General features: G+C 42.1%; 3 protein-coding genes and 1 non-coding gene across 5 annotated transcripts; 3 read left to right on the top strand and 1 right to left on the bottom strand.

Annotated features, from left to right (window-relative positions):
- Positions 1-64: 64 nt before the first annotated feature.
- LOC133887113 (ribonucleases P/MRP protein subunit POP1) lies at positions 65-5,142 on the top strand. 2 transcript variants are annotated; one of them, XM_062327034.1, is made up of 10 exons: positions 65-524; positions 1,018-1,114; positions 1,243-1,359; positions 1,438-1,641; positions 2,131-2,249; positions 2,326-2,874; positions 3,300-3,408; positions 3,801-4,378; positions 4,558-4,743; positions 4,826-5,142. In XM_062327034.1, exons 1-10 carry the CDS (start codon positions 97-99, stop codon positions 5,022-5,024), a joined length of 2,586 nt encoding a protein of 861 aa, XP_062183018.1. In that variant the 5' UTR covers positions 65-96; the 3' UTR covers positions 5,025-5,142. The 2 variants fall into 2 exon arrangements, with proteins under 2 accessions (XP_062183018.1, XP_062183017.1); XM_062327033.1 differs by having other exon boundaries at positions 1,231-1,359.
- Positions 5,143-5,614: 472 nt separating this feature from the next.
- LOC133887359 (uncharacterized) lies at positions 5,615-7,239 on the top strand. The gene has a single exon (XM_062327291.1). It carries the CDS (start codon positions 5,615-5,617, stop codon positions 7,052-7,054), a length of 1,440 nt encoding a protein of 479 aa, XP_062183275.1. The 3' UTR covers positions 7,055-7,239.
- Positions 7,240-7,432: 193 nt separating this feature from the next.
- Positions 7,433-7,504, bottom strand: TRNAP-AGG (transfer RNA proline (anticodon AGG)). The gene has a single exon. It is a non-coding gene; the product is annotated as a tRNA-Pro (tRNA).
- An 11,119-nt stretch (positions 7,505-18,623) lies between these two features.
- Positions 18,624-19,765, top strand: LOC133887499 (uncharacterized). The gene is made up of 3 exons (XM_062327478.1): positions 18,624-18,871; positions 19,092-19,270; positions 19,398-19,765. The coding sequence occupies exons 1-3, from the start codon at positions 18,704-18,706 to the stop codon at positions 19,498-19,500; spliced, it is 450 nt and encodes a 149-aa protein (XP_062183462.1). The 5' UTR covers positions 18,624-18,703; the 3' UTR covers positions 19,501-19,765.
- Positions 19,766-22,502: the final 2,737 nt, after the last annotated feature.

Raw genomic sequence — 22,502 nt, 5'->3', positions numbered from 1 at the left:
TTATCTACACGGAGTGGGTGTTGATGAATATCGCATATAGAGGGGGGGCCAATCGCAAAAGAACTACACCTAAGCCCTCACAAACCCTCCTTCCCAATGGCCGGCGTGCCCCCGCCGCCGCGGCAGCTCGAGGTGAGGCGCTTCGCGGCCGCCCGCGCCGGCGAGCTCCGCTCCCTCCACGCCGCCGTGTCCGGCCGTCTCGATGGAAGCGGCCGCTCCCAGCAGCCCCGCTCCTCGCGCCGCCGCACCACGGGGCACCTCCCCTCCAAGCGCCGGCGGCGGAGCGGACACTCCGCCGGTACCCGCGAGGGCGGGCGGGCGGAGGAGGAGGAGGAGAGGAGTACCTCGGCGCGGAAACAGTCGAGGAGGGTGAGGCGGCGGCGGGAACTCGCGGGCAACCCCGCGGAGGGGTTCTCGGTCGCTGGCGACGGCGCGCGGCGTTTGCGCACGCACCTGTGGCACGCCAAGAGGTTCTCCATGGAGAGGCGATGGGGCTTCGTCCTGCCCGACGGTGCCCAGGGGAGGTGAGCAAGAGTGCTAATTGGGAGGTTGCCGTGCGCTACAGCTACAAGCTGAAAAACAGTTTTTTTTAGTTGTTTGCTTTCTAAATTTGTAGTGGCATTCTTGCAGAAAAGAAATGCTTATAATTACAATGCGCCTTGGTTTTCAATTTGGATCTTTGCGGGAGTTTCTACTTTCTATTCTGAAATAGCATTGCCGAATAGCAAAAATCCCAGACTGCTAGCTTATCTGTAGTTATAATTGACAAAGGCAAAGGTTGTGTTGCTATTCTGGTGTTTCATGGAGTAAAATTGGCTTCACTCCTTATTTGTTTACACATAAGCAGTCATAGTAGAGCAAGCTAGACTAACTGGAAATCCTTGCTAATTAGTTTCATCATTCTGTGGAGTATAATGTGTTATCTGGAGGTTGGTGGTGTAACTGAAGATTCTTCGCATCAGGATTGATCATAGATGCGAATTCAAATGAGTAACACAGTTAAAATTCATCGTACAGAGGGAGGGGTTCAAGGAGTGTCCTCAAGCGGCTGAAGAATGCTACCGTTGTCCATGATGCGAGCTACTTCGTTCCAATTCAGCTAGATGGTCCAGAGGTAGAAATTTCTTTCCTTTTTCCTTCACTGTCTTGTGTTTTTTCCATCCCCTGTTAGTTATTCTTTATTAGTGATTGTTATCTTCTGATGATTCAACAATCTTACATGGGTGCTAGCTAACTTTCCAGGACTCCCTGTTATCCATTCTTCGAATGGTTTTGCATCCATCTCCTGCAGACAAAACACCTGATTTGAAGCATAAGCAAGATCAAATTATGCGAGGTGTTTGCTATGAGAGTGCTATGGTATTTACATATTCACTACAGATATTATGGGTAGAAGAGTGTTTGGAATAACAGCTGTGACTTAATTGTTCTTTCCAGCTTTGGGGTGTCGGGAGTCCTCATTCTCAAATTGTTGGACCAGTAACATACATGTGGCGCCCATTCTCAAGAGAGAATGACAAATTGGAGCCTGAAGAACAAGATCTCTCCAATAGCTCTTTACAACGTCAATTGTGGATATGGATACATCCTGCTGCTCTTGATGAAGGGCTTAATGCAATAAGATTTGCATGTGAGAGACAGGTGCTTCCTCTATTTCTTTCCCTAGGGCTGTAACTCCCTATCACTCTTGCTTATCTTAACCACCAAGTTCATTTGACTTCAAGTAAAACTGTATGTGTACTTCCTCTTCAGATATTAAAAATGTGCACAACTCATAGCAAACTCAAGGATGCATCAAGATTTGGTTCATGAAGAACAACAAAAGAACACCTCTTGCCATTTCCTTTTGTTGTTTCTTTCATTTAAAGCATATAATTGAGTTGAGCACTGTGTTTTGAACAGAAAATACTGGTCAGTTTTGTTGTTTCATGATTAACAGACATTAGAATTTAGCTTTTTTAATATGACTTTTATGATCTGAAAGGAGCAATTTAGCTCCTATTGGTTAGCTTAATTTCTGTTATGCAACTTGTTACTGCCACATAACAATTACAATGAACGCATTTTCTTTATGCAGTAACATCATTCTTACTCTTCTACCACCATTCAATATGTGGCCTCACATTGCAGATGCACGATTCTGGTGGTGTGGTCAAATGTTGCTCACTTGAGGGAAAAATTGCAAGATTAGAAGTCATGGGCTGCAAGGCTATGCAATCTCTTAAGAGTATGTTGCACCCACTTATCAAGTAAGTTCATTTTTCCTCAGTGATAACAAAAAAGATGTCAAGGCTTTTTAATTAGTTTATTTTTTAACGAATGCAGTTCAAGTATGATGAACAAGGTACTTAGTACTAGTATTATGTCTACATCAACTGATGCTCCTCTGGATTCCTCTGCTGGCTCTGTTCTTTCAAAAGTATCTATTATTGATCATGCTGAGATTCTTCAGCCTGGTGCTATACTATCCATGATGGTTCATGACCCCAGGGAAGTTTCAGTACAGAGAACAGATTCTTCATCTAAAGCAGTCTCACTGAACAAGGAGAACAGACTCTCGGAGGAAGATCTAGTTCCAAATGCTGATGAGACATCATCGGAGGTGGGAAACATATTGTCATCGATGTGGATGCACCCTGGGAGGCACGATTTATTACTTTCAGACTGCAGAGAACTCTGGGGTTCTAGCCATAACATAAATCCTCCTGTGGCAGAGGAGATTCTTTGTATGGAGAAGCACCATGAACGTATTATGTTTTTCTGCCTGGATTCTGGAAATGATCAAGGACAAACAACCCAAGAGAAGGATAGCTCCAACCGATCCTGCCCAGTTATTCTTCTGAAACATGGCAAAGAAGGAATGCTCACTCCAGGGTAAAATATAGCTTTCATCCTTGAGAATGTGACATCAGCTGTCCTGCTTGCAAGGCATATGACTAAAATGTTGACTTATATGGTACTTTTTATACGGTTCCATGATAATGAAAACTTTAGAATTTGTAGCCTGCCTAACATGATTACCTGGATCTCTCCCATGGTCATATCAGATTTAAGTTATTTGTGTTTTTGAAGCCTAGAAGAACTATAATTCAAAATCAAATTGTCATGAATTTTTTTGGCTCTTATTTTAAGATTGGCTGAAAATGTCATGTTTGTCTATCTTGCATTCCTGTATAATGGTGTGACTAGCTATGGTCTGTCCAATGACTTGGTGCAGTAATCTTCCTGAAATGTTAAGGTCGTCATGTAAAAGTTAAATGAGAAATTATCTTATTGTTCCACATTCAATGAATATATAGGTGGTCTATTATTCTACCATTGAGTTGGGTGAAGCCTTTCTGGCTCTTTCTAGTATCTCATGGTGCGCATGCGATTGGCTTAAGAGAGAGACGATGGATTGCAACAAAGGTATTGTATGTGTTATTACAATAAGGACAAGATAATTATCAGGCGTTAGCTTTCTTCCAACTGGCATTGCTTTTGTTGAATTAGTATCCTATACTGCATGTGTTCTGTGAATAAACTAATGATCAAGCCTTAGTTTATTCAGTGTTCTGCGACTAAACTAATGATCAAGCCTTAGTTTATTCCGACTGTTATTGCTTTTGTTGAACTTGCAATAAAGCTATCATATTGCAATACAATGAGAACAAACTAATGGTGATGCTTTAGCTTTTGTTTAACAAAAGGTAGTAAGATAGTGAAATTTCTTCCCTAAAGAGCATACTGAACCCTGAATAGTTGTGATTGTTGGAAATTATCTTCAGTACTACTAATACACTGACATCTTCGTTTTGCAGTTCAAATTGCCATGCTTTCCTTATGATTATCCAGATAGCAAAGCGTATTCATCATTTATGGCCAAAGAAGCTGCTATTTTTGATAAATCTGTTGAGTGCCGCCCTGCTTCCAAGAGACCTTCAAGAGTTCCTGTACCACCTTTATGGCATTGTATAATGGCTTGTTTTAATGAAGGTGATGGCATAGTGAGAGGTCTTCAAATAGATGACTTAATTTTGGATACTATGGTATTCGTATTACCCAATTTTTCAACAGTAAGTTCCAAATCTGGAGAAGCAGAACCATCACAGGCAAATGTTGCTGCATCCTTGCCACTTTTTGTTCCAAGAACCATCCGAGTGTTGCGACAATATGTGAAAGAAATTGATATGAAGTATTTGACTTCATCGTCTGACACGGAAATGGATACTGACAGACCGAACTTAGAAGCTTCTAACGGCACTGTCAAGATGACTTGTTCCATGAATGAATTATGCCTTACAAGGGTTCTGATAAGAGCATTCAAGGAAGGTTCTTTTGAAGAGGGTGCTGTTGTTTGTGCTCCATGTCCTTCAGATCTTTCAGCTTGGAAAATCAGGTGAGTACTCCATGTGACCAGCAGTGCTCTGTTATGTTTGTTGATTGTCTGATGGCATCTTGTAAGAATGTACATGCAATTTTAATTCACATATACCTGAAGCAATATAAACATTACTAGGTGGTAATAGGAAACAAAAATCTGTTGAAGAAACTTATATAATTTCATGCATGAAACAGATCAAATGAAGAAGAGGAAGAATGTGTCGAAAAATGGGAACTCCAGCTCCCTCAGTCCCATGTTAGTTCTTATTTCTCTTGGTTGGATCCTAGCACCAGCAACCTTCAGTTGCCCAAAGATGAGAATGCACGGGAAGCATTCAGGTGGCCGATAGGCTTTGTCACTACAGGTTTCGTCCATGGAAGGTAACATTCTGTCTCCTGATTCATGCTCATACCACCATGTTGTCTGATAGCTCTGAACCACACTTTGTTTCACTTGTCACAGTAATGGGCAAGATGCTGTTGCGGTTGCATTCTGTGAGGTGAAGCTGCTTGCGATGTTGAGGCGACAGCAATGGACGCATGAAAATTTGCAGACTCGAGAGATCTGTGTCCTTGTCAGGAATGCAAGATCAGCGGCGTACCGACGAGCACTGGCCACAATCGTCCTGGAGCAACAGGAGGCAGACCTAGAGTTTCTATAGCCTGGAACCTGTATGACGTTTCCTCATCCACTGCCAAAATTTGTTGCATGCACTGAAGCACTTTCAGTTAACTGTAACATTACAATTTTGATATATGCGTGCTTTTCTTCTGTCGATACATCTGACTTCAGATTCAGTTTATGTGATTTACGGATACTGATCATAGAACGGTCCGACTTGTGTACGGCTGAATGCTGTCCAGCATATACGCTTAATTGGGCCCACATGTCAGTTGGACAGCTCATTTGCCCCAAAATAAAATCTGCAACTACCGAGTGGAAGAATTAAAAAAAAATTGCCTGGAAAAACAGAGGATGAAATGGGACAAGGTGGTTTCTCCTCATTTCCTCTTCTGGCTCCTATCTTCACGGTAAACGCGTGATTTTTCAGGAGTGTGGTAGTTACAGGTTAGAGGCTACCATTGCTCCCTGCTTTCCCGGGAAAAATTTAAGAGCAGCACGGCCTCCCATCTCCCGCCAAATACGGCCAATCACGTCGGCTCCCGCCGGATTCAAAAACCCCGGCTAGCTTCCGACCTCCCTTCCAAACTTTTGGCCGCCACTTTCGCTGCCATGTCTCAGGGGATCACGATGAGGGCACACCTCCTCACCCTCGCGGTTCTCCTCGCCGTCGCGGCCGCGGTGCCCCTCGTGTCGGCGGTGTGTGTCCCGCGGTACGAGAAGAAGTCCGAAAGCGAGAGCGAAGCCGCCGTCGCCTCCAGCTCTAGCAAGACCATTCCCGTCGATGAATATAGATCTCCTGAGAAGGTCGTCAGCAAGCCCAAGATGGAGAAATCTGACGAGGAAGCCGTGCCGGCTAAGAACTCCACCACCGGCGAAGAATCCGACGAATCTGCATCTTCTAAGAAGGTAAAGGAGAAGAAATCCGATGAATCAGATGAATATGCATCTCCTAAGAAGGTAAAGGAGAAGAAATCCGACGAATCCGATGAAGATGCATCTGCTAAGAAGGAAAAGAAGGAGAAACCCGACGAATCCGATGAATATGCATCTACTAAGAAGGAAAAGAAGGAGAAATCCGACGATTCCGACGAATCTGCATCTCCGAAGAAGGAAAAGAAGGATAAATCCAATAATTCCGATGAATCTGCATCTCCTAAGAAAGAAAAGGAGAAATCTGACGATTCTGATGAATCTGCGTCTTCTAAGAAGGAAAATAAGTCCGACGAAGAGGCCACGCCGGTGGAGATCTCCACCACCGGCGAATATGTATCTTCTAACAAGGCCGACAGCAAGCACAAGAAGGTCACTAGCTATCCCAAGGAGGGGGCTCCCGACGAGCAGCCCGCGCCGGCCAAGAGTTCCACCGCCGACGAATCCGGCGAATCTGTTTCTCCCAAGAAGGTGATCAGCTATCCCAAGGAGGGGGCTCCCGACGAGCAACCTGCGGCGGCCAAGACCTCCACCAGCACCGATGGATATGTATCTCCTAAGCAGGTGGTCAGCCAGCCCAAGGAGGAGACACCCGAGGAGCCGGCCGCGCCGGTGAAGCCGAAGGTGACGGTGGAGTCTCTCCCGGAGATGATGAGGAAGCCGGTGATGGGCATGCTGAGCCCGGTGATCAAGGGCCTGTGCGCCAAGACGGACTATCCGGACGTGTGTGAGTCGTCGATAACGGGCCTCCCCGAGGCGCCGCCGGCGCAGCTGGACGGCATCGGCGTGCTGAAGCTGGCGATGGCGGCGGTGCGTCTCAAGGCCATCGAGGCGACGAACGCGGCGACGGACCGGATGTACGCGCCGGGCACGGACCCCGCGGCGCACAACGCGCTCGACGACTGCACCAACTCGTACAGCGACGTCAAATCGAGCCTGGACACGGCGGAGGACGCGCTCGCGCGCGGCGACATGGGCACGGCGCGCACCAACCTCGACTCGGTGTCCACCGACGTGGACACGTGCGAGACCGGCTTCTCGGAGCGCGGTGGCCCGTCGCTTATGGCCGACCACGACCAGGTGCTCGCCAAGCTCGCCAGCAACCTCCTCGCCATTGCCGCCGCCATCGATCACTAGACAAAACGCTGCTTTAATATGGGATATTCGGTTGTGATTAAGAAAGAAAAGTGCGTCGTCGATCGATCTGCAGCTTCAGTAATCAGTGATGTCGAATTGGCTTCATTTGCAGCTGCATTATGTGTACCAGTATATGATTGTGAATTGTGATGTTGTAACCTTCACCGCTTCCTAATGTTTGCTTCTTGGTGATTCATTGGTAACTCCTGATGCCAATCTTGATGCAATTATGAAATTTTACAAACAAGAAAAAAAAAGGTTGATTTCGAACTTTCAGACACGGTCTGGTTTGAGTTCATCATCCATCTCTCTCTTAGATCAAACTAGGCCTTAATATTTTTTGAGTGTTAGCACAAAAAAAAAGAAACCAAAATAATGGGGGCATTCCGAGAATTGAACTCGGGACCTCTCGCACCCTAAGCGAGAATCATACCACTAGACCAAATGCCCTTGTCTGAAATTTGTACGAAAAACCTAAACTTATAACTATCATGTTTGGTATCACACATTTTATGATGAACATACCAACGAATATTCCAGAATCGAATCCTTACCTATTTATTTTTTCTTTCTAATCTCCAGTCAGAACTTTTGATAACATTGTGCTCTTAGGATCCAGTACGGAGCACTGCCCCCATCCCGGGTGATCGCAGGGCCTATGCGTCTCGTTAGTTGCAAATCTGTAGTTTGATCTTGACCCACAGATTTAATTGAAATTCTCTGTGAATTTGTTCTTAGACAAGTTAGTTTGTGTCACTATTCTGAACCAGTATGGTTATTGATAACAGTGAACATACACAGACTAGTATCTCTTTTACCTGCACTCTGTCATGCATGTGGACGTAGCAGCCTCGTAATTAGAATTCGATTGTTTTGTAATTGGTTCCATGTAATCTTCTAACACATTGCTGCATTTTAGCTGCTGCTGCAAAGCGCAAAGCAGCAAGCACATTTTAGCCAGCTAGTTGCTGTTAACAGATTCGCCTTCTTCAGAGCAAGCGCTGAAAGCAAGAGTGGCAACCAATGCAAGTCTCCACATCTTTCAAAATACTGGAATTTTTTTTTATATTTTTATTTCCGGATTTTGCAAATATGTGCTCCTGTTTTGAAATTTCCAATCTCCAAAAATATTCAATCTCCAGAAAAATATGTGCTCCTGTTTTGAAATTTCCAATCTCCAAAAATATTCAATCTCCAGAAATTTCCTCATTCTTATCTAAAATCTAGATATTTTCTACCATGCAAAAATATCTATGTTACACATTTTTTACTTTGCCATGAAGCATGACAACTCTTGTTATCTCCAAACTATTTTAGAGAATTACAAGTATGCATTGTAATTTCAACACTTGGAGTTACTACAAGTACAGGTTGGTTAATCACAAAATAACCAGGACACTAGCATCAGCAGCCAAAAATCGTCTCCACAGCGGACGGATATGGAGTCCAGTGGCAAGATCGCTCAGTGGAGCTGAGTCCACCGTGGCTCGAACCCTAGGCGCCGCACATTCCCTGTCAAATAGCTTTCGTGAAGGCTCCGGGAAGGGGGCCCGGTTCTTAAAAAAAATCGTCTCCACAATCTACATGCTTCTCCTCACCATGTGGGAAAAATGTGCAAAAATAGTCTCACTAATCTATGCAACACTAGTAACTGAGATGGATTTTCAACTGCATAACAAGAACTTTCTCATGCAGCAGCACATGTCACATGCAACAAGATATTAGGCCTTAGAGCACATTAGAATCAACAGAAAGCAAACAATATCTATTAGAAATGCATCCTAAGCATCAACATATTAGTTATTGAAATCCAAGCCACAAGTCTGAACGAACACAACAATTCTGAAAAAACACAACAAGTCTGATTTATCACTTGCATACAATTTTTTTATAATTATGCATTAGCAGTCTGATTTATTGATACAACTATGAACTGCAATATAAGAGTTCACCTCGCTTACCTAAGCACCCTAACCGAAAAAACTCAGAAAGCTGAGAACCTTTGTGACATCATTGTTTCATAAAAAACGATCAGTTAATGTTTAAAATGGTAAAAAAACAAAAAACTTATCACAAAACTTAAAATTTACGACTGAAGAGAAGAAAACAGCCCCAATCAGATTTTTTGTTATGTGGGTGACAAAGCTTCAACAGTTTGTTCACCGACTCTCCTAGGGCCTCCTTCCTCTTCAAGAGAACATCAAGCTTAACTTCAAAGCGAGCTGCTAAATGATTATCCATGTATTCTTTTTCCAACTCTTGTCAAAATCGCAAGTCCTAAGATATGGTTTCAAAAAATTACATAAGTTTGCACGTAATCAGCAAAAATAACTTCAAAGGAAATAAAAAGAGAATACCCTTTGATTTGGAGATCCATTGCTTCCTTAAGAGGTCCTACTTTTTTTTTTAAACTACCTTCAAGATATACTGCCATTGATCATAACCATATTTTTTATACTCAAGATAGTCCCCTATAGCAACATCACTATAAACAAGAAACTATTAACATTAATTGTTGATTAAGGATTAACTGAATTTAGATGAAACTGAGAATTACCCTAAATATCTGAAATCTCTTATAGAAAGCTTCCTTAAATATCACCTCTTCATCTATGTTTATTTGATATGAGAATCATACCACTAGACCAAATGTCCTATCGTGGTAATATGTGCCAACAAGCATATTTGATATGAGAATTATGTTTGATATCACACATTTTCTGACAAACATGCCAACGAATCTTCCAAGATCGAATCCTAACCTAATTTTTTTCTTTCTGATCTCCAGTTAGAACTTTTGATAACTTGTGCTCTCAAGATCCATTACAGAGTATTAACCCCCATCCCAGGTTATCACATGGCCTATATATGTGTCTCGTTAGCTGCAAATATGTAGTTTGATCTTGAGCCGCAAATTTAATTGAAATTCTCTGTGAATTTGTTGTTAGACAAGTTATATAGTTTGTGTCACTAATCTGAACCAGTGTGGTGTGGTTATGATAATAGTGAACAGACACAGACTAGTCTCTCTTTTACATGCATGCATTCTGTCATGTCATGCATGTGGATGTAGCAGCCTCGTAATTAGAATTCGATGTTTTAGATTGGAGGGAAATGGTATACGTAATTGAATTAATTTTTACTAACTGTGTATTAATGGCTTGCCGCGAACGTAGGATGATAAGGCGCATTAACAGTTAGTCAGTTAGCATAAACGGCATCAATATGCTCGTGAGTCCTTCGTAAACGTTTTGTGAGCCCTCACTTTTTTGTTGTGAAAAAAGTTAAACCTAGTTTGTGAATGATTTTTACAATTGAAGATCTTTTAGTCGTGTACCGAAACATTCTGGTTTACAACGGATATATGGACTATTACGCTATATGTTTAATGCACCCTTAATACAATGCCAACAAATTCGACAAAAATGTTTTGGCAAATGTTCCTATATGTGTGCTATTTATACACCCTTAGTGCTACATACACCCTTAGAGATGGCTTGGCTGTTGATGCGTGTGGCTTGATAATATTGATGAAGCCGGATGCCGCTACTATGTTTGTCTGGTCCCTAATGAAGGTTGGCCGGCTGTTTGCATGTCTGCTGAGGCTGCTGGCCGCCAAGGTTTAGGTGCTTGTATACCTGTCATCGGTCAGTCTGCTACACTATTCCCCTTCATCTGTTGTCGCCTTTTTGGCACTGTTGCTCATCTGTGAGCCTTGTGCTGCTGGTGTTGGCGATGACTATGGTGTTCTGTGGCCTGTTATTTGGATGGTTGCAATGAGGGTTTTCTATCTTTCTGTTGTCGGTGGCCATATGATTATTTTGCCGTCTATGGGTGGGCTCTGTTGATGGTTGCCTCTTGTTGTTGAATGAGGCTAGCATGATGAGATTGAGGCTAAATGTGGTTGCCTGTCGCCTGTCATCTAAGGGTTTTTGCAGTATTTGTTGTTGTGACCGATGAAGATGAGGGCTGAGGGGGAAAGCACACTAGTGATGCTAAGAGAAATGCTAGGCTCCCGGTTGCAATTTTTTTTTTGGCACCGGTCGTAACTAAGCATTGTGTCGTGCTCCTAGTTTGTCGCTGTTGCCTTTCTTTTAGCTGAGGTCGAAGATATGAGACCGATGGTGCTCTACGTTGCCTACCGGTTGATGATGTTAAATTCTGAGACCACTATTATTATTTTCTATAATTCTGTCATATTATCGCTATGTTTGTCTCTTTACAACTATGCAGGCTCGAGAGATCGTCGATATGACCATCACATGCGGCTTAATCGGACGTAGTCCGTGAAGACAAACGTAATTAATCGGAGGGCTTTGCGACGCCTTGGGAACCAAGAAGACATAGTCGTCAGATGTAGTCAGATATGCTTGTATGTGGCGTATTCAATGTAATCATGGAAACTTGTACTTTATGATTCTATTGAATTAATAAAGATCAGTGTTTCCGTTACATTGTCTTTCAATTATTTGTATATTGTGCGTATACTGGCACGTCTGTGCTCTATATATTTCTAAGCGATATGCCGTGAAGAGCAAGTTTCTCCATCGCGAAACAGGAGTGATAGTTAGAATAACCAGAAAAAAAAAGTTTACATAAATCAAACCAAATAAGTGCTTGCTTACTTCTCATCATTTTTATTATTTTCTTTTATCTTAACCTCAAGTTACTGAAGTAAACGCGAGTTGTCATCCAAGCCATCTGAATCTTGTCAATTTTCATTGATAGTCTCTGATAAATGTCTTCCTTCTTCTCATTGATGTGCCTTTTGTGTTCTATCGTGTCTTGTGAATGAGTATCCAAGGAGGGAAAATATTTCTGTCTCTGTGCCAACTTCAAAAAGGGATTTGTGTTAGAATTTTGGTGCACAACGATGCCAAACGTTACAGTCAACGCGCTGATGAGGAGTTAGTGATGGGGTTTAGCTTTAGGATGAAGTTCATCATTGCCCGCCTTAGATGAAGGCCATGGGAGGTGGCCAGTCCAGTGGCAACGATGGACAGCGGGTGGAGAAGCGAGGTGGTAGGGATGCCGCCGGCCACGGTGGCAGAGGCATGCCGGTGAGCGGTGCCGGCGGCGGGAGAGGCAAGGAAGCAACCTGGCGACATCGAGTTAGTGTGAAGGGGGCAGTGGGAGCGCCGCCGGAGACAGTGGAAGCCGGCGGGGTGGGGGAGTCTCACGCTTTGTTGCGCGGAAGATGAAGCGTAGTGCATCTAGTTCCGAGGAAGAAGAAAGAAGATAGACCATGCAATGAACATCAGACGAACTTCGTTGACTGTAACGAACCTCACATTCAGTCAGTTGAAGGATAGAAGGTCCCATTTTACTATGCATATTAAGTCCCTCAGTTTCAAAATACACATTACTCTAGTCAATATGTTCACATTATAAGTCTTGTTAAGTTTCATAGATAGAAACATCAGTCACACTCTTCCTTTCATAACCATCTACCACTTGTACATTCCTGTTCCACGCTTGTGCCCGTTGAGGAATCAGGACCACCATTGGTTTTTCATTCGTGTCACATACTCTTAAAAATATACCTTCTTATAATAATTTCATCTTCCAAGTCTATTGCTTTAAACAAGAAGATAGTTTTACAAAATCTTTATTTAGTTTGCAATTAAACAAAGGTGGAGACCGGAGACCTAGTAAAATGAAGCATCCCTACCTCTGTAGCCAACCCCGGCAAACCTCATCCCAAACCCTACCACTACAATGTCAATGGTGGGGGTGGCCAGAGATTAAGGGGGTGTTTGGCAGAACTACAGATCCAGGATCCATGTTAGATTTGAGTGAAGTCCTGCCAAACAGGGTAGCTCCATGTTTTCTTAGAGTAGCCTGATTTGTGGAGATAGTTTCTTCGTAGTACAAATTTGTGGATCAGATAAAAGGATGCTCCAAAAAAGCCTGTTACCAATATCCTCATGGAGTTAGGGAAAAATCACTCACCAATGTCACTAGGGTAATACCCCTTCGGTCGTTCACCCCTCCCCCTCTCGATTCATCTCCCTCGCCATCCCCCTCTTGAGTGTTGCTTTGGCAACCCAAGCACCCTAGCTTGCCGCCGTCGTTGTTTGCAGGAGGCCAAAAACGGAGCCCGCTGCTGCCAACTTCAACTCGACACCCAACCGCCGCCCTCTGCCCGTCGCCTAGCCGTCACTCTCCGCCCGCCCCCAACCATTACCCGTCACCCGGCCGTCTAAGGTCCTCCTCACCGGCAAGGTGTGTTTCTTCCCATTTGATTGATGTAGATTGCTATGGCCTAGTGTTGTTGAAACTTGCATCTTTCCAATCCAAATACCAGTTTAATGCATAGCAACACTTTTGCCAAGTGTGTAAATTCGTAGGTGATGCTTGCGAACTGTTTATATTTTATTCTAATATGTGTTGTTCCTTGAGGATTTGACGCAGGTGAGCCAACTTGCTAGCCAAACACTCAAATTGACAATTACAGCTCCATTGTGGATCTATGAAGCTGATTCAGAGCTGAAGTTCTGCCAAACACCCTCTAAGTTGACAAGGAGCTGAGGTAATATTAAAACAACTGAATAATTTGACCGTTCGATTCGAATGGATCAGCAGCGCAACAACCATGGGATCGAGGGCAACACCCACGGCTGTATAAATCAGCCAGCTCGACCCTTTGTGCTTGGAGGCACAACCAAGTTGGGCCTTCCACTTTTGGCCCACCCCACTGGAAAGGAGGAGAATTAAAATTTTTCCATCGTCTCGTCCTGAATCAACAGCAATGGGTGGGGGTGTTGTTAGTGAAAACAAACTAAAATCTTATGCGGTACACTCTCTATTGCAATATTTGAGTTTGGCCTTGGATCGCAAATGTAATTTTGGGGTTTTGAATCAAATTTATTGTTCGGTAGTTTTGAATCAACAAGGTTGCGATTTGTGAAAGCAGACAGACTACTAGACTAGACTATTCTCCAATACAAACTTATACTGATGTATGTTCAGAACTGCAACAATAAATTAGTACCAACTTAGACTACTGAATTGTACCATTTGCTTTTTGAAATGAAAAATCGTATCATTTGCAATCAGTACTACGCTTTTGAAGCCTAAATCTAAGAAAGTACATGGAACCAAACTTTCAACAACCTACAACAAGTCAAGAATCGTGGAAATCGAGGAATCTAAAGATGGTGTGAGATACATCATGTCATACGCATCACATTTATCATGTACACTCATGCTTGTTGTACCTTACGAATGCTAAGATATAGAGGGAGCTCTTGTAAAATTCCTTTAAATATGTGCATTTGAGGTCAAAATTCAAATTTATTTAATGGACACATTTAGGGAGAGCTCAAAATATATCTTAGGATTCAAAATTTTTAATTTAAAATATCTTTGTAAGCTTTAATTGTATTGTTATGAATCACAAAAAAAGGGGAGATTGAAAGTGCATCTAGGCCCCTATGTGGGTTTTGGATAATTGATGTCAAACGATTAAGGGACTAATGAGTTTAACGAGGTTTTGGACAAATATTAGTCCTATTGAAAAAGTAAGATGATGTTGACGTCCCTCAAAAAGAAAAAAGAAGCGGCATATGATTACTCAATAGATTTAAATTTATTTTATTTTCGAATTTGAGTCTAGGAATGCCGTTCTATAAAGAGAGACGCGTATTAATAGTTTTGATGGTGTCTCAGTGCTCAAGTATCTTTTTAGACCAAAGATGAGAGACACACATCACCCCACGAACACCGGTTCATCTAAAAGTTTTGTCGGGACCCGGAGTCTCTGAGTCAAGCTCTGGCAGGAGGTCCTCGGCAAATAGTTGGAGTTCAACCCGGAGTCTCCGGGTTGACCCCGATACTCCGGGTGACTGGAGTCTCCGGACAGAGCTCCTGGTAGGGGTTCTCGGTTTGTGGTTGGAGTTCAACCCAGAGTCTCCGGGTTGGCCTGGATACTCTGGGTGACCGGATTCTCCGGACTATACTCCAACAGAGAGTCTCGGTTAGAGCCTAAAAGTCTAACCTAGAGTCTCCGGGTTGACCCAGATACTCCGAGTCAGTTTAAAACGCACATTAATGGTTAGTTTTTGAAGGGGAGGGTATAAATACCCTCTCACCCCCTCCTTCATTTGCTACTGAACAACTCATGGATAAACTATTTATAGCCATTCAATAGCCCTCCTAACTCCTCTAAAGCATTAAATCTTGCAAGTATTTGAGAGTTGGGATTGGGAAAGAGTGATTGATTGCTGGTAAGTCTAAATTCAATCTTGATCACTTGAGTTCATCGCCAAGCCGTCGATCCGTGTTCTTTACTCTTGGAGCCTTAAGCGCCTAGACAGTTAGGCATCGCCCGGAGAGCACCTAAGCTTGTGGAGTGCCTCGGAAAGTTTGTATTACCCCAACGATTTGAGTAAGCAACCCTAATTTGATCTTAGTGGTCGCTAGGTTGAGGATAGGGTTGAAAGAGATACAGCTCTTTGTGAACTCATCAACGGAGACATAGACACTTCTTTGTGGAGTGGTCGAACGTCGGGATACAAATTCTGGTCTCTTTTACTTTTTTGCATATTTACTTATTCTAGTTGATTTTGGGTGATTTATCCCTATCTACTTGATTGCAAGTGTGTGGTTGTAGGTTGTTGGTCAATAGGTCTTCATACATCTATTAGAACATGTGGTAACTCATAGACTAAAGTAGATTTTCTTAAAAGTGCTTAGTTTTTTATTTCCTGTTCAGGCTGGAGTATCTGGGTTCATCCGGAGTATCCAGATCTGTATGACCCGGAGTCTCCAGAATGACCCAGAGTATCCGGACACTATAATCCGCTGCGAAGTTTTATTTTTCAGGAAACGCCTATTCACTCCACCTCTAGGCAACATCAAGTACATTCACTAGCGCAGTGAGCTTGGCAATGATGACTCACGTCGGACTCCATCGGTTATGTATGTTCCGGTGTGTGGTAGTGCGTCATTTTGGTTTATGGTGGTTGTGACGTTTCCACAGTTGGGATCTTTGCCAGTTTCCCCTAATTAATCGTGCGGTTGTATGATTTTTGGATCGGGTTTACCTCTCTTCTTGATGATAAAATCGACAGATCTTGTGCCGTCGTTTCGAAGAAAAAAGATGCCTAGCCGTTGGCTGGTGCAAGCACTACTGCACAGCCCCTTATCAACGCCAGTTCTTGAACCAACATTGGGCAATCGACAGTCATTATTTGAGATTATCACTATCTGTGGTCTGTGGAAGAAGTTGGGATATATATGCATGAATGCGTGCATCAGGATCACAATGGGTTAGAAGCAGAGCGAAATAATCAGTTAAAACTTGAAGAAGGGTCGGCAATCAGAGTGTTCGGTATTTTCATTTGAAACAGTGAGCATGCCTCTTTGCATATACTTGTAAAGCCACAGCTGCTGCAAGTTGTTCAACTACTGTAATACTGAATTTTGAGAAAAAAAAGAGAGAGAAGATGTTGACCAAATTTTGATTTTTTAATCCGTTGCTCGAATGGTCGATCGGAGACTGCGGTTGTGTTCCCTATTTTGCTATTCATATGTCCGTTCTGGGTACTTTGAGACCCGCAGCGAGCCCAATAAATTTAGACCGTTCGTTTTTTTTTAAAAAAAGATAAAGCCGGATGGATCGGTCGTCACCCCGACCCATCCAGAGCTTTTGAGCTGCCGTGTGCTTCTCTCTCTCTCGTGACTCTCTCTCTCTCTTGCTGCACGCCGCCGCCGCTGCGCCGCCGCAACCCCCGCCGCCGCGCCGGACCAGCGCGCGTCGCCGCCGCCGGCCACCGCGCCCCTGTTGCCGCCGTGCTGCTGCTGCTGCTGCTGCGCGCGCTGCTGCGCCGCGTTCGCCGGCCGCCGCCGCTGCCCGCCCGCCGGCCGCCGCCGCTGCCTGCTGCTGCACCCTCCCTCTCTCTCTCTGTGTTCTGTCGAGTCAGCAGCCAGCCGGCCGAAACAAGCAAGCGGCGCGGGAGAAGGAAGCCAGGAAGAAGAAGGAAGAAAGAGAAGAAAAGAAAAAAAAGAAAAAAAAGAAAAGGGGAAAAAGGTGGAAATTTTGGAATTTCGTCGGATTCGTCGTCAATCTTTCGAAGGCGAATTCTCGGAAATTTTCTGGATGTTTGTGGTTGGATTAAATCAAATCAGTTAATTCGTGTCGTATCATTTCATGTGATCAATAGTTTGATTCGTTTTGATAATCGTGGTTGACTCGAAGATACGACATCCGAGTTGAAGTATTCAATTCATCGAAGTGAAGTCTAAGTAATGAGCATTTTAGTTCGACCCTGAATTGGAAATAGTGTATCATTTCATGCGATACAGTTCTCTGTTCAGTTGTCCGAAATGTCGGCGTAGACGCGACGTTTTCCGACGTAGGGTTGACGCTTCGTATTTTATGTGTTTTAAATGTGTTTTAATGCTAATAACATACCTGTACAGGTGGTACCACTTTTGGGTGTCCGTGATTGTTTTTGCTTCGTCGCTTTTGGTAAAAGGCAAGTAACGTGGGGGTGTGGTTCTATGCTATGTTTATATTCATGTCTTACTTCTTTTGCAAACAAAATTAAAGTATATGGTTTTCTTTTCTAATCCATTTAAATCATGGATGTCGTTGCATTTGATTATTTAAATCAATGCTTTTCTTATTAATCTGGACTGTACCTTTATCTTCATGAAATCAGTTTGTCTTCATGAATCAGTTGTGGTTTTTATCATGAGCTATTAAAAAAGAAATAAAGAATTGACGTCAATTCACATGCATACATATGCATTTATGCACTTCATATGGTGATAAAGGCCGATCACTGCCATCACGCGTGATTCGTACCGGTACATGGAGTTGCATGAGATGTTGGCATCATCCAGCTCTCAAATGGAGTTGCATCATGGCATTCATACATTTCTTTTTTACGAAATCTGGAGAATACAGAATTCTGGGGTTTGAATACCATTTTGTGTGGAAGAACGGGTTGGAGTTTGTCGTTGTTTCCTCGACAAATATTCTGAAATGATAACCTCTTTAAAACTATGTGTTTTGCTTGTTGATGTGAGAAGGATGTTTATTCCCAAATACTTTTAAAACTGAGTGAGATGTGTTTATATACATAGCTGTTACTTGCTGAGCTCGTCTCACCCCCTGTTAAATCTTTTACAGGTATGTTTAGCTGCTGACGTGCATCATTTTGGGGATGGATATTGGTAGTTGCACACACGCCCTCATCACAATGCCGATAGTCTCCCGGTGTTTGAGTTGTGCTTTGTTGATGGGTTGCCGTTTGTTTTGTTATATGTTGTGGTGAGACGCTGCTAGCGTCGTGAAGGTTATATATATGCTGGTTATATCTGTTTTTGGCTGTCTGAGATCTTATCTTGTGGTCAGTTGTACCTCCATACAGAGGAAATACTGTCAAAATTTTCTATTTTCTTATGATTAGGCTTAGTTGTGAAGTAGGGTGTTACAACTACTCAACACACCTCAAATTTGGACAGCACTGCACATGCAACTGTGTCACTTGGGGAAGATTCGAGACCCTCAATAGAGCGAGAACGCCACTGCATTTAGAATATATAGAAGATATGTAGCACAAAAGCATCATTTCAATCATTAGTATACGTATACAAAATATTACGAACGCCCTAACCAGTCTAGTGGCAGTAAAAAGCATGTCGTCGTCGGCGGTGCTCCGGTCCGCCTGCCGCGCGCTCCGCCGGTCTTCTTCGTTCCCGCGAGCCCTCTTCGCCAAGGAGCAGCGGTTCTTGCCCCGCTCGCCGATGCCTACGCGCCGGCTCTACAGATCCGACGACTGCGTCAGGAAGGCCGAGCTGAGCAAGGTAACCGATCCAACTCTTCGTGCTCCCCCTTCTTCTTTGTTGATCGATCTGGAGTTAGTTTCATGCATCCATCTTCGAATTATCCATCTCTGAAATAACTCTTGTTTCTCGCTTTATTACGTTTTTTGGCACCTATTTCTTAACTTTGCCTAATTTACGCTATATGTTGTGCACTAAAACATTCTAAATTATAATAAACAACCCATTCCATGTCGCACAGTATTCCCAACTAGATACTCAAGCAAAACTTCAAAATTCGGGACACGAAACCTCTATCGTGCCACGCAAGAAGACGAAGGTGCCCCTGACACTCGACCAAGTATACCGTATCTTTGATGAGCGGGAGATTATGTTAAAACAACTCGAAGTAGCGATAATAGAGAAGATCAAGCGTGACAGGTATGTATGTATATATACATTAATTAGGCACTTTTTTTGCTTTGGAATATATATGCATCGTTTTTGATATATCCTAACCATTTTCTCTTTTAGTTATACTGATTATGCATGCATGATTTGCTTGTAGGCGTAGACGAGTGTTGTTGGGTGCTTCCATCTTCAGCGGCCTTGCCATTTACGTGAAGCAACGTTTCTTTGGTGGGAGTCAAGAGGTCGAGGGGAGCAATTAAACCCTTGGTTCAGTGGGCATATCTACATGTGTACAACTTGAGTATATATTGCAAAAAAGCTTATCGTTTGTGTTTCATTAGACTTGCTGTCATATTTGCGAAAAGAGTAAAAAGTCAACCTGGTCCTTCAAGTTTCATCAGATGACCAATTTGGTCCCTCATCTTTAAGTAAACCAATTGGATGGAGCAAAGCAGCCATTTGGATGACTTGTCGTGACACCTAAATACCTAATCATTCTTGTTGTAGTAGAATTGTAGACAAAGAGAGAGCACATAGAGTAGACAATTGATTCAATAAAATATTTACATATATATACATAATGAAGGGTTGTTATTGAGAGACATGTCTCTCTTCACTAAAGCACATGTTCATTTGGTGAAGACACCTATTTGCTAATTGATCACTAGCTGTAATCAAACTCTAACACTCCTCCTTAATCAATTGTCCATAATGTAAACATGTTGTTAAAAACTCCTCTAAAACCCTGTAGGAAAAATATGAGTAGAAAATAGTATGTTGATATGTCATTAAAACTCCTTTAAAACCCAATGAGAAAATATAAGTAGAAAATGATATAGCATATATTGATTATTTCCTTATTGTAAGCTCATATGAGAAACCTAAATAGGAAAAACTTATTTTAGTGAGTTTAGAGAACAATAATTATGATATATGGATCATATTAAAACCTCCAAAAACGTCTTGGAAAAATAGGAGGAATAACAGTGATATGTTGTTAAAACTCCTTTTAAAATTTAGTGAGAAAATAAGGAGAAAATAGTACAGCATATATTGATTATTATCTCTTTGTAAACTCATATGAGAAAAAACTTAAAGGGAAAAACTCATATACGAGTTTAGAGAACAATAGATATGTCTTTGATACATCCTTTAAAAACCCTATAGGGAAAATAGGAGATATGATATATGTTCTTGTGTAGATATTGCTTCATTAAGGATGTGTTTGGTTGCTTCGCTTCGCTTGTGCAAGCATCCGTCGGTGCAGTCGCTCGTGCTAAGCCGCGTGTTTGGTTGCCCGGACCGACCCTCTCGCCTGCACCCTCTTGCCGGAATCGGGCGTACGCGCCGGGCCTGGCTTGCCCGGTGTAAAAACACTGTACGTGATATTTTTTATTTAACTTTAGATTTTATTTGGGGGTATAAGAGTGATCCAAAAATTATAAATATTTTCGTGAGCAAACTAGAGCTCACTAGCAACCTATTTTAATTAGTTTGATCCAAAAAGCCTAAGTTAATATTTAATTAAAATTCTCCAAAATAAAAAATTCACTAATATTCTTATCCTGTGATTTACTAATTTATAAAAATATTTTCAACCCTATGTTATTTGGTAAAAAAGTGAGTTCCTTTGTAATGCAATATATACTCATGCGGGCAACCAAACACAATCTCTTCTCAGCCATGCTGAGCATATGCAGCCAATCAAACAGACCCTATTGCATCTCTCCAGCCTGTCTTAACTCAACCTGCATGACTCATACTCGTTAAGCTGAAGGCATGCGGGCAACCAAACAGGCCCTAAAACCTTTTATGAGAAATCTCGTGAGTAAAACTCATATAGGGAAAAGAGTACAATATGATATATGAACATGTTGAAATTCAAGAGGAGACTCTATCTGAACCTTGCAAATCTCGGAGTCGCCGCATACTAATTCCATGAATATGGAATGTGAAAGTTGGTAAGGACTTAGTGAATAAATCAGTGATATTATCACATGATTTAGTTTACAAGATTTCTATCTCCCTATTACGAGGATAGAACATATAGGGGAAATATGTTTGGTTATATTATTCTTTATGTAACCTGTTTGCATTCGAGTAATGCATACCAAATTATCATTATAGATGATGGTTGATGATTCAATGGAACCAATATCACATAATAGTTGTATGTGATTTATCATTTTGTGAAGCTATATACATGTATGTGATGTTTCAGAATGATAGGTGGAAGTAACCTCTGGAATCTGTTTTGATGATTCGAATGAGAAGGCTATATTACCATGAAATCAGTTTGTGATCTGGTGTTATAGGGATTAGTTATATAGCCAAAATCTGGATATCCCACTATGATCATATCTTGACTTTTTTGATAGAAAAACTTAGATCTTTAATGCCATAAACATGCCTTGATCACACACCCATACCGCAACGAGGCAAACATATAATAGATGACTAAGAGTCCAAACTGTCAACACAATATAACTAAACCAAAAGTAGAGGTGTTCATGCAAGACGTGCTACTACCCATCATGCATGCTCGCTATCGCTCCAAAGCGCACCTGGAAAGATAGCAAGGGTGAGATTTAAAAATCTCAGCAAGTAAATTGCTTTAACAAGATAATTCTATTTAGCTACAGTTGATTAAACATTCATCTTTGAAAATTTTATAAGCTAAACAGGTTAACATTATATGAAAAGCATAATTAAGCCTGACGATACAACATCCACATGCTATCATCGGCTAGTTAAGATTTCACCATAACATCATCAAAACAATATTAAAGACTTTATTGCAATATAAGAGTGCCATCGAAGCAGTTAAAGTAAAGATATCATATGAATGCAAATGTATGCATAAGTCATGCTCTTCCTCACCCTTACCCCTCCACAAGCAACGTACATCGTTGTATCGGTACAGTCACGGTCATAAGACGACGATAAAACTTTCAATGGATGAGATGCATATGTATGTCATGCTTCATGCATATTTAATAACATAACTTCTCAAGATATGCATTATACTTCAAGAATTTCATACTATGATAAAGAACGACTACAAAGCGACGTATCTCGCTTCCTTCGCTTCTTAATTCAAGATTCAAGTAAATTTCAAAAAAGTAAATATTAAGGCAACAAACTCATGCATAATTGAAAGACAACTTCCAACATAGGTATATACTCCATGCCTCGCATACAATGAATATGAACAAGGACAAGAAAAAAGACATACCCACTTCCTTTACCTCATAATCCAGAG

This window comes from Phragmites australis, chromosome 12 (genome assembly GCF_958298935.1).
Source record: "Phragmites australis chromosome 12, lpPhrAust1.1, whole genome shotgun sequence".
In the NCBI taxonomy this organism is placed as follows: Eukaryota; Viridiplantae; Streptophyta; class Magnoliopsida; order Poales; family Poaceae; genus Phragmites; species Phragmites australis.
The sequence above is the reverse complement of the archived record's forward strand: the minus strand, read 5'-3'. Positions and strand labels throughout refer to the sequence as shown.

Excerpts from the sequence above, each read along its gene's own strand:
- LOC133887113 (XM_062327033.1), top strand. The coding sequence starts at position 97 with ATGGCCGGCGTGCCCCCGCCGCCGCGGCAGCTCGAGGTGAGGCGCTTC. Across the intron at positions 1,115-1,230 it reads TTCAGCTAGATGGTCCAGAG|CTAACTTTCCAGGACTCCCT; the intron begins GTAGAAATTTCT and ends CATGGGTGCTAG. Across the intron at positions 1,642-2,130 it reads GATTTGCATGTGAGAGACAG|ATGCACGATTCTGGTGGTGT; the intron begins GTGCTTCCTCTA and ends CTCACATTGCAG.
- LOC133887359 (XM_062327291.1), top strand. The coding sequence starts at position 5,615 with ATGAGGGCACACCTCCTCACCCTCGCGGTTCTCCTCGCCGTCGCGGCC.
- LOC133887499 (XM_062327478.1), top strand. The coding sequence starts at position 18,704 with ATGTCGTCGTCGGCGGTGCTCCGGTCCGCCTGCCGCGCGCTCCGCCGG. Across the intron at positions 18,872-19,091 it reads GGAAGGCCGAGCTGAGCAAG|TATTCCCAACTAGATACTCA; the intron begins GTAACCGATCCA and ends CATGTCGCACAG. Across the intron at positions 19,271-19,397 it reads GAGAAGATCAAGCGTGACAG|GCGTAGACGAGTGTTGTTGG; the intron begins GTATGTATGTAT and ends ATTTGCTTGTAG.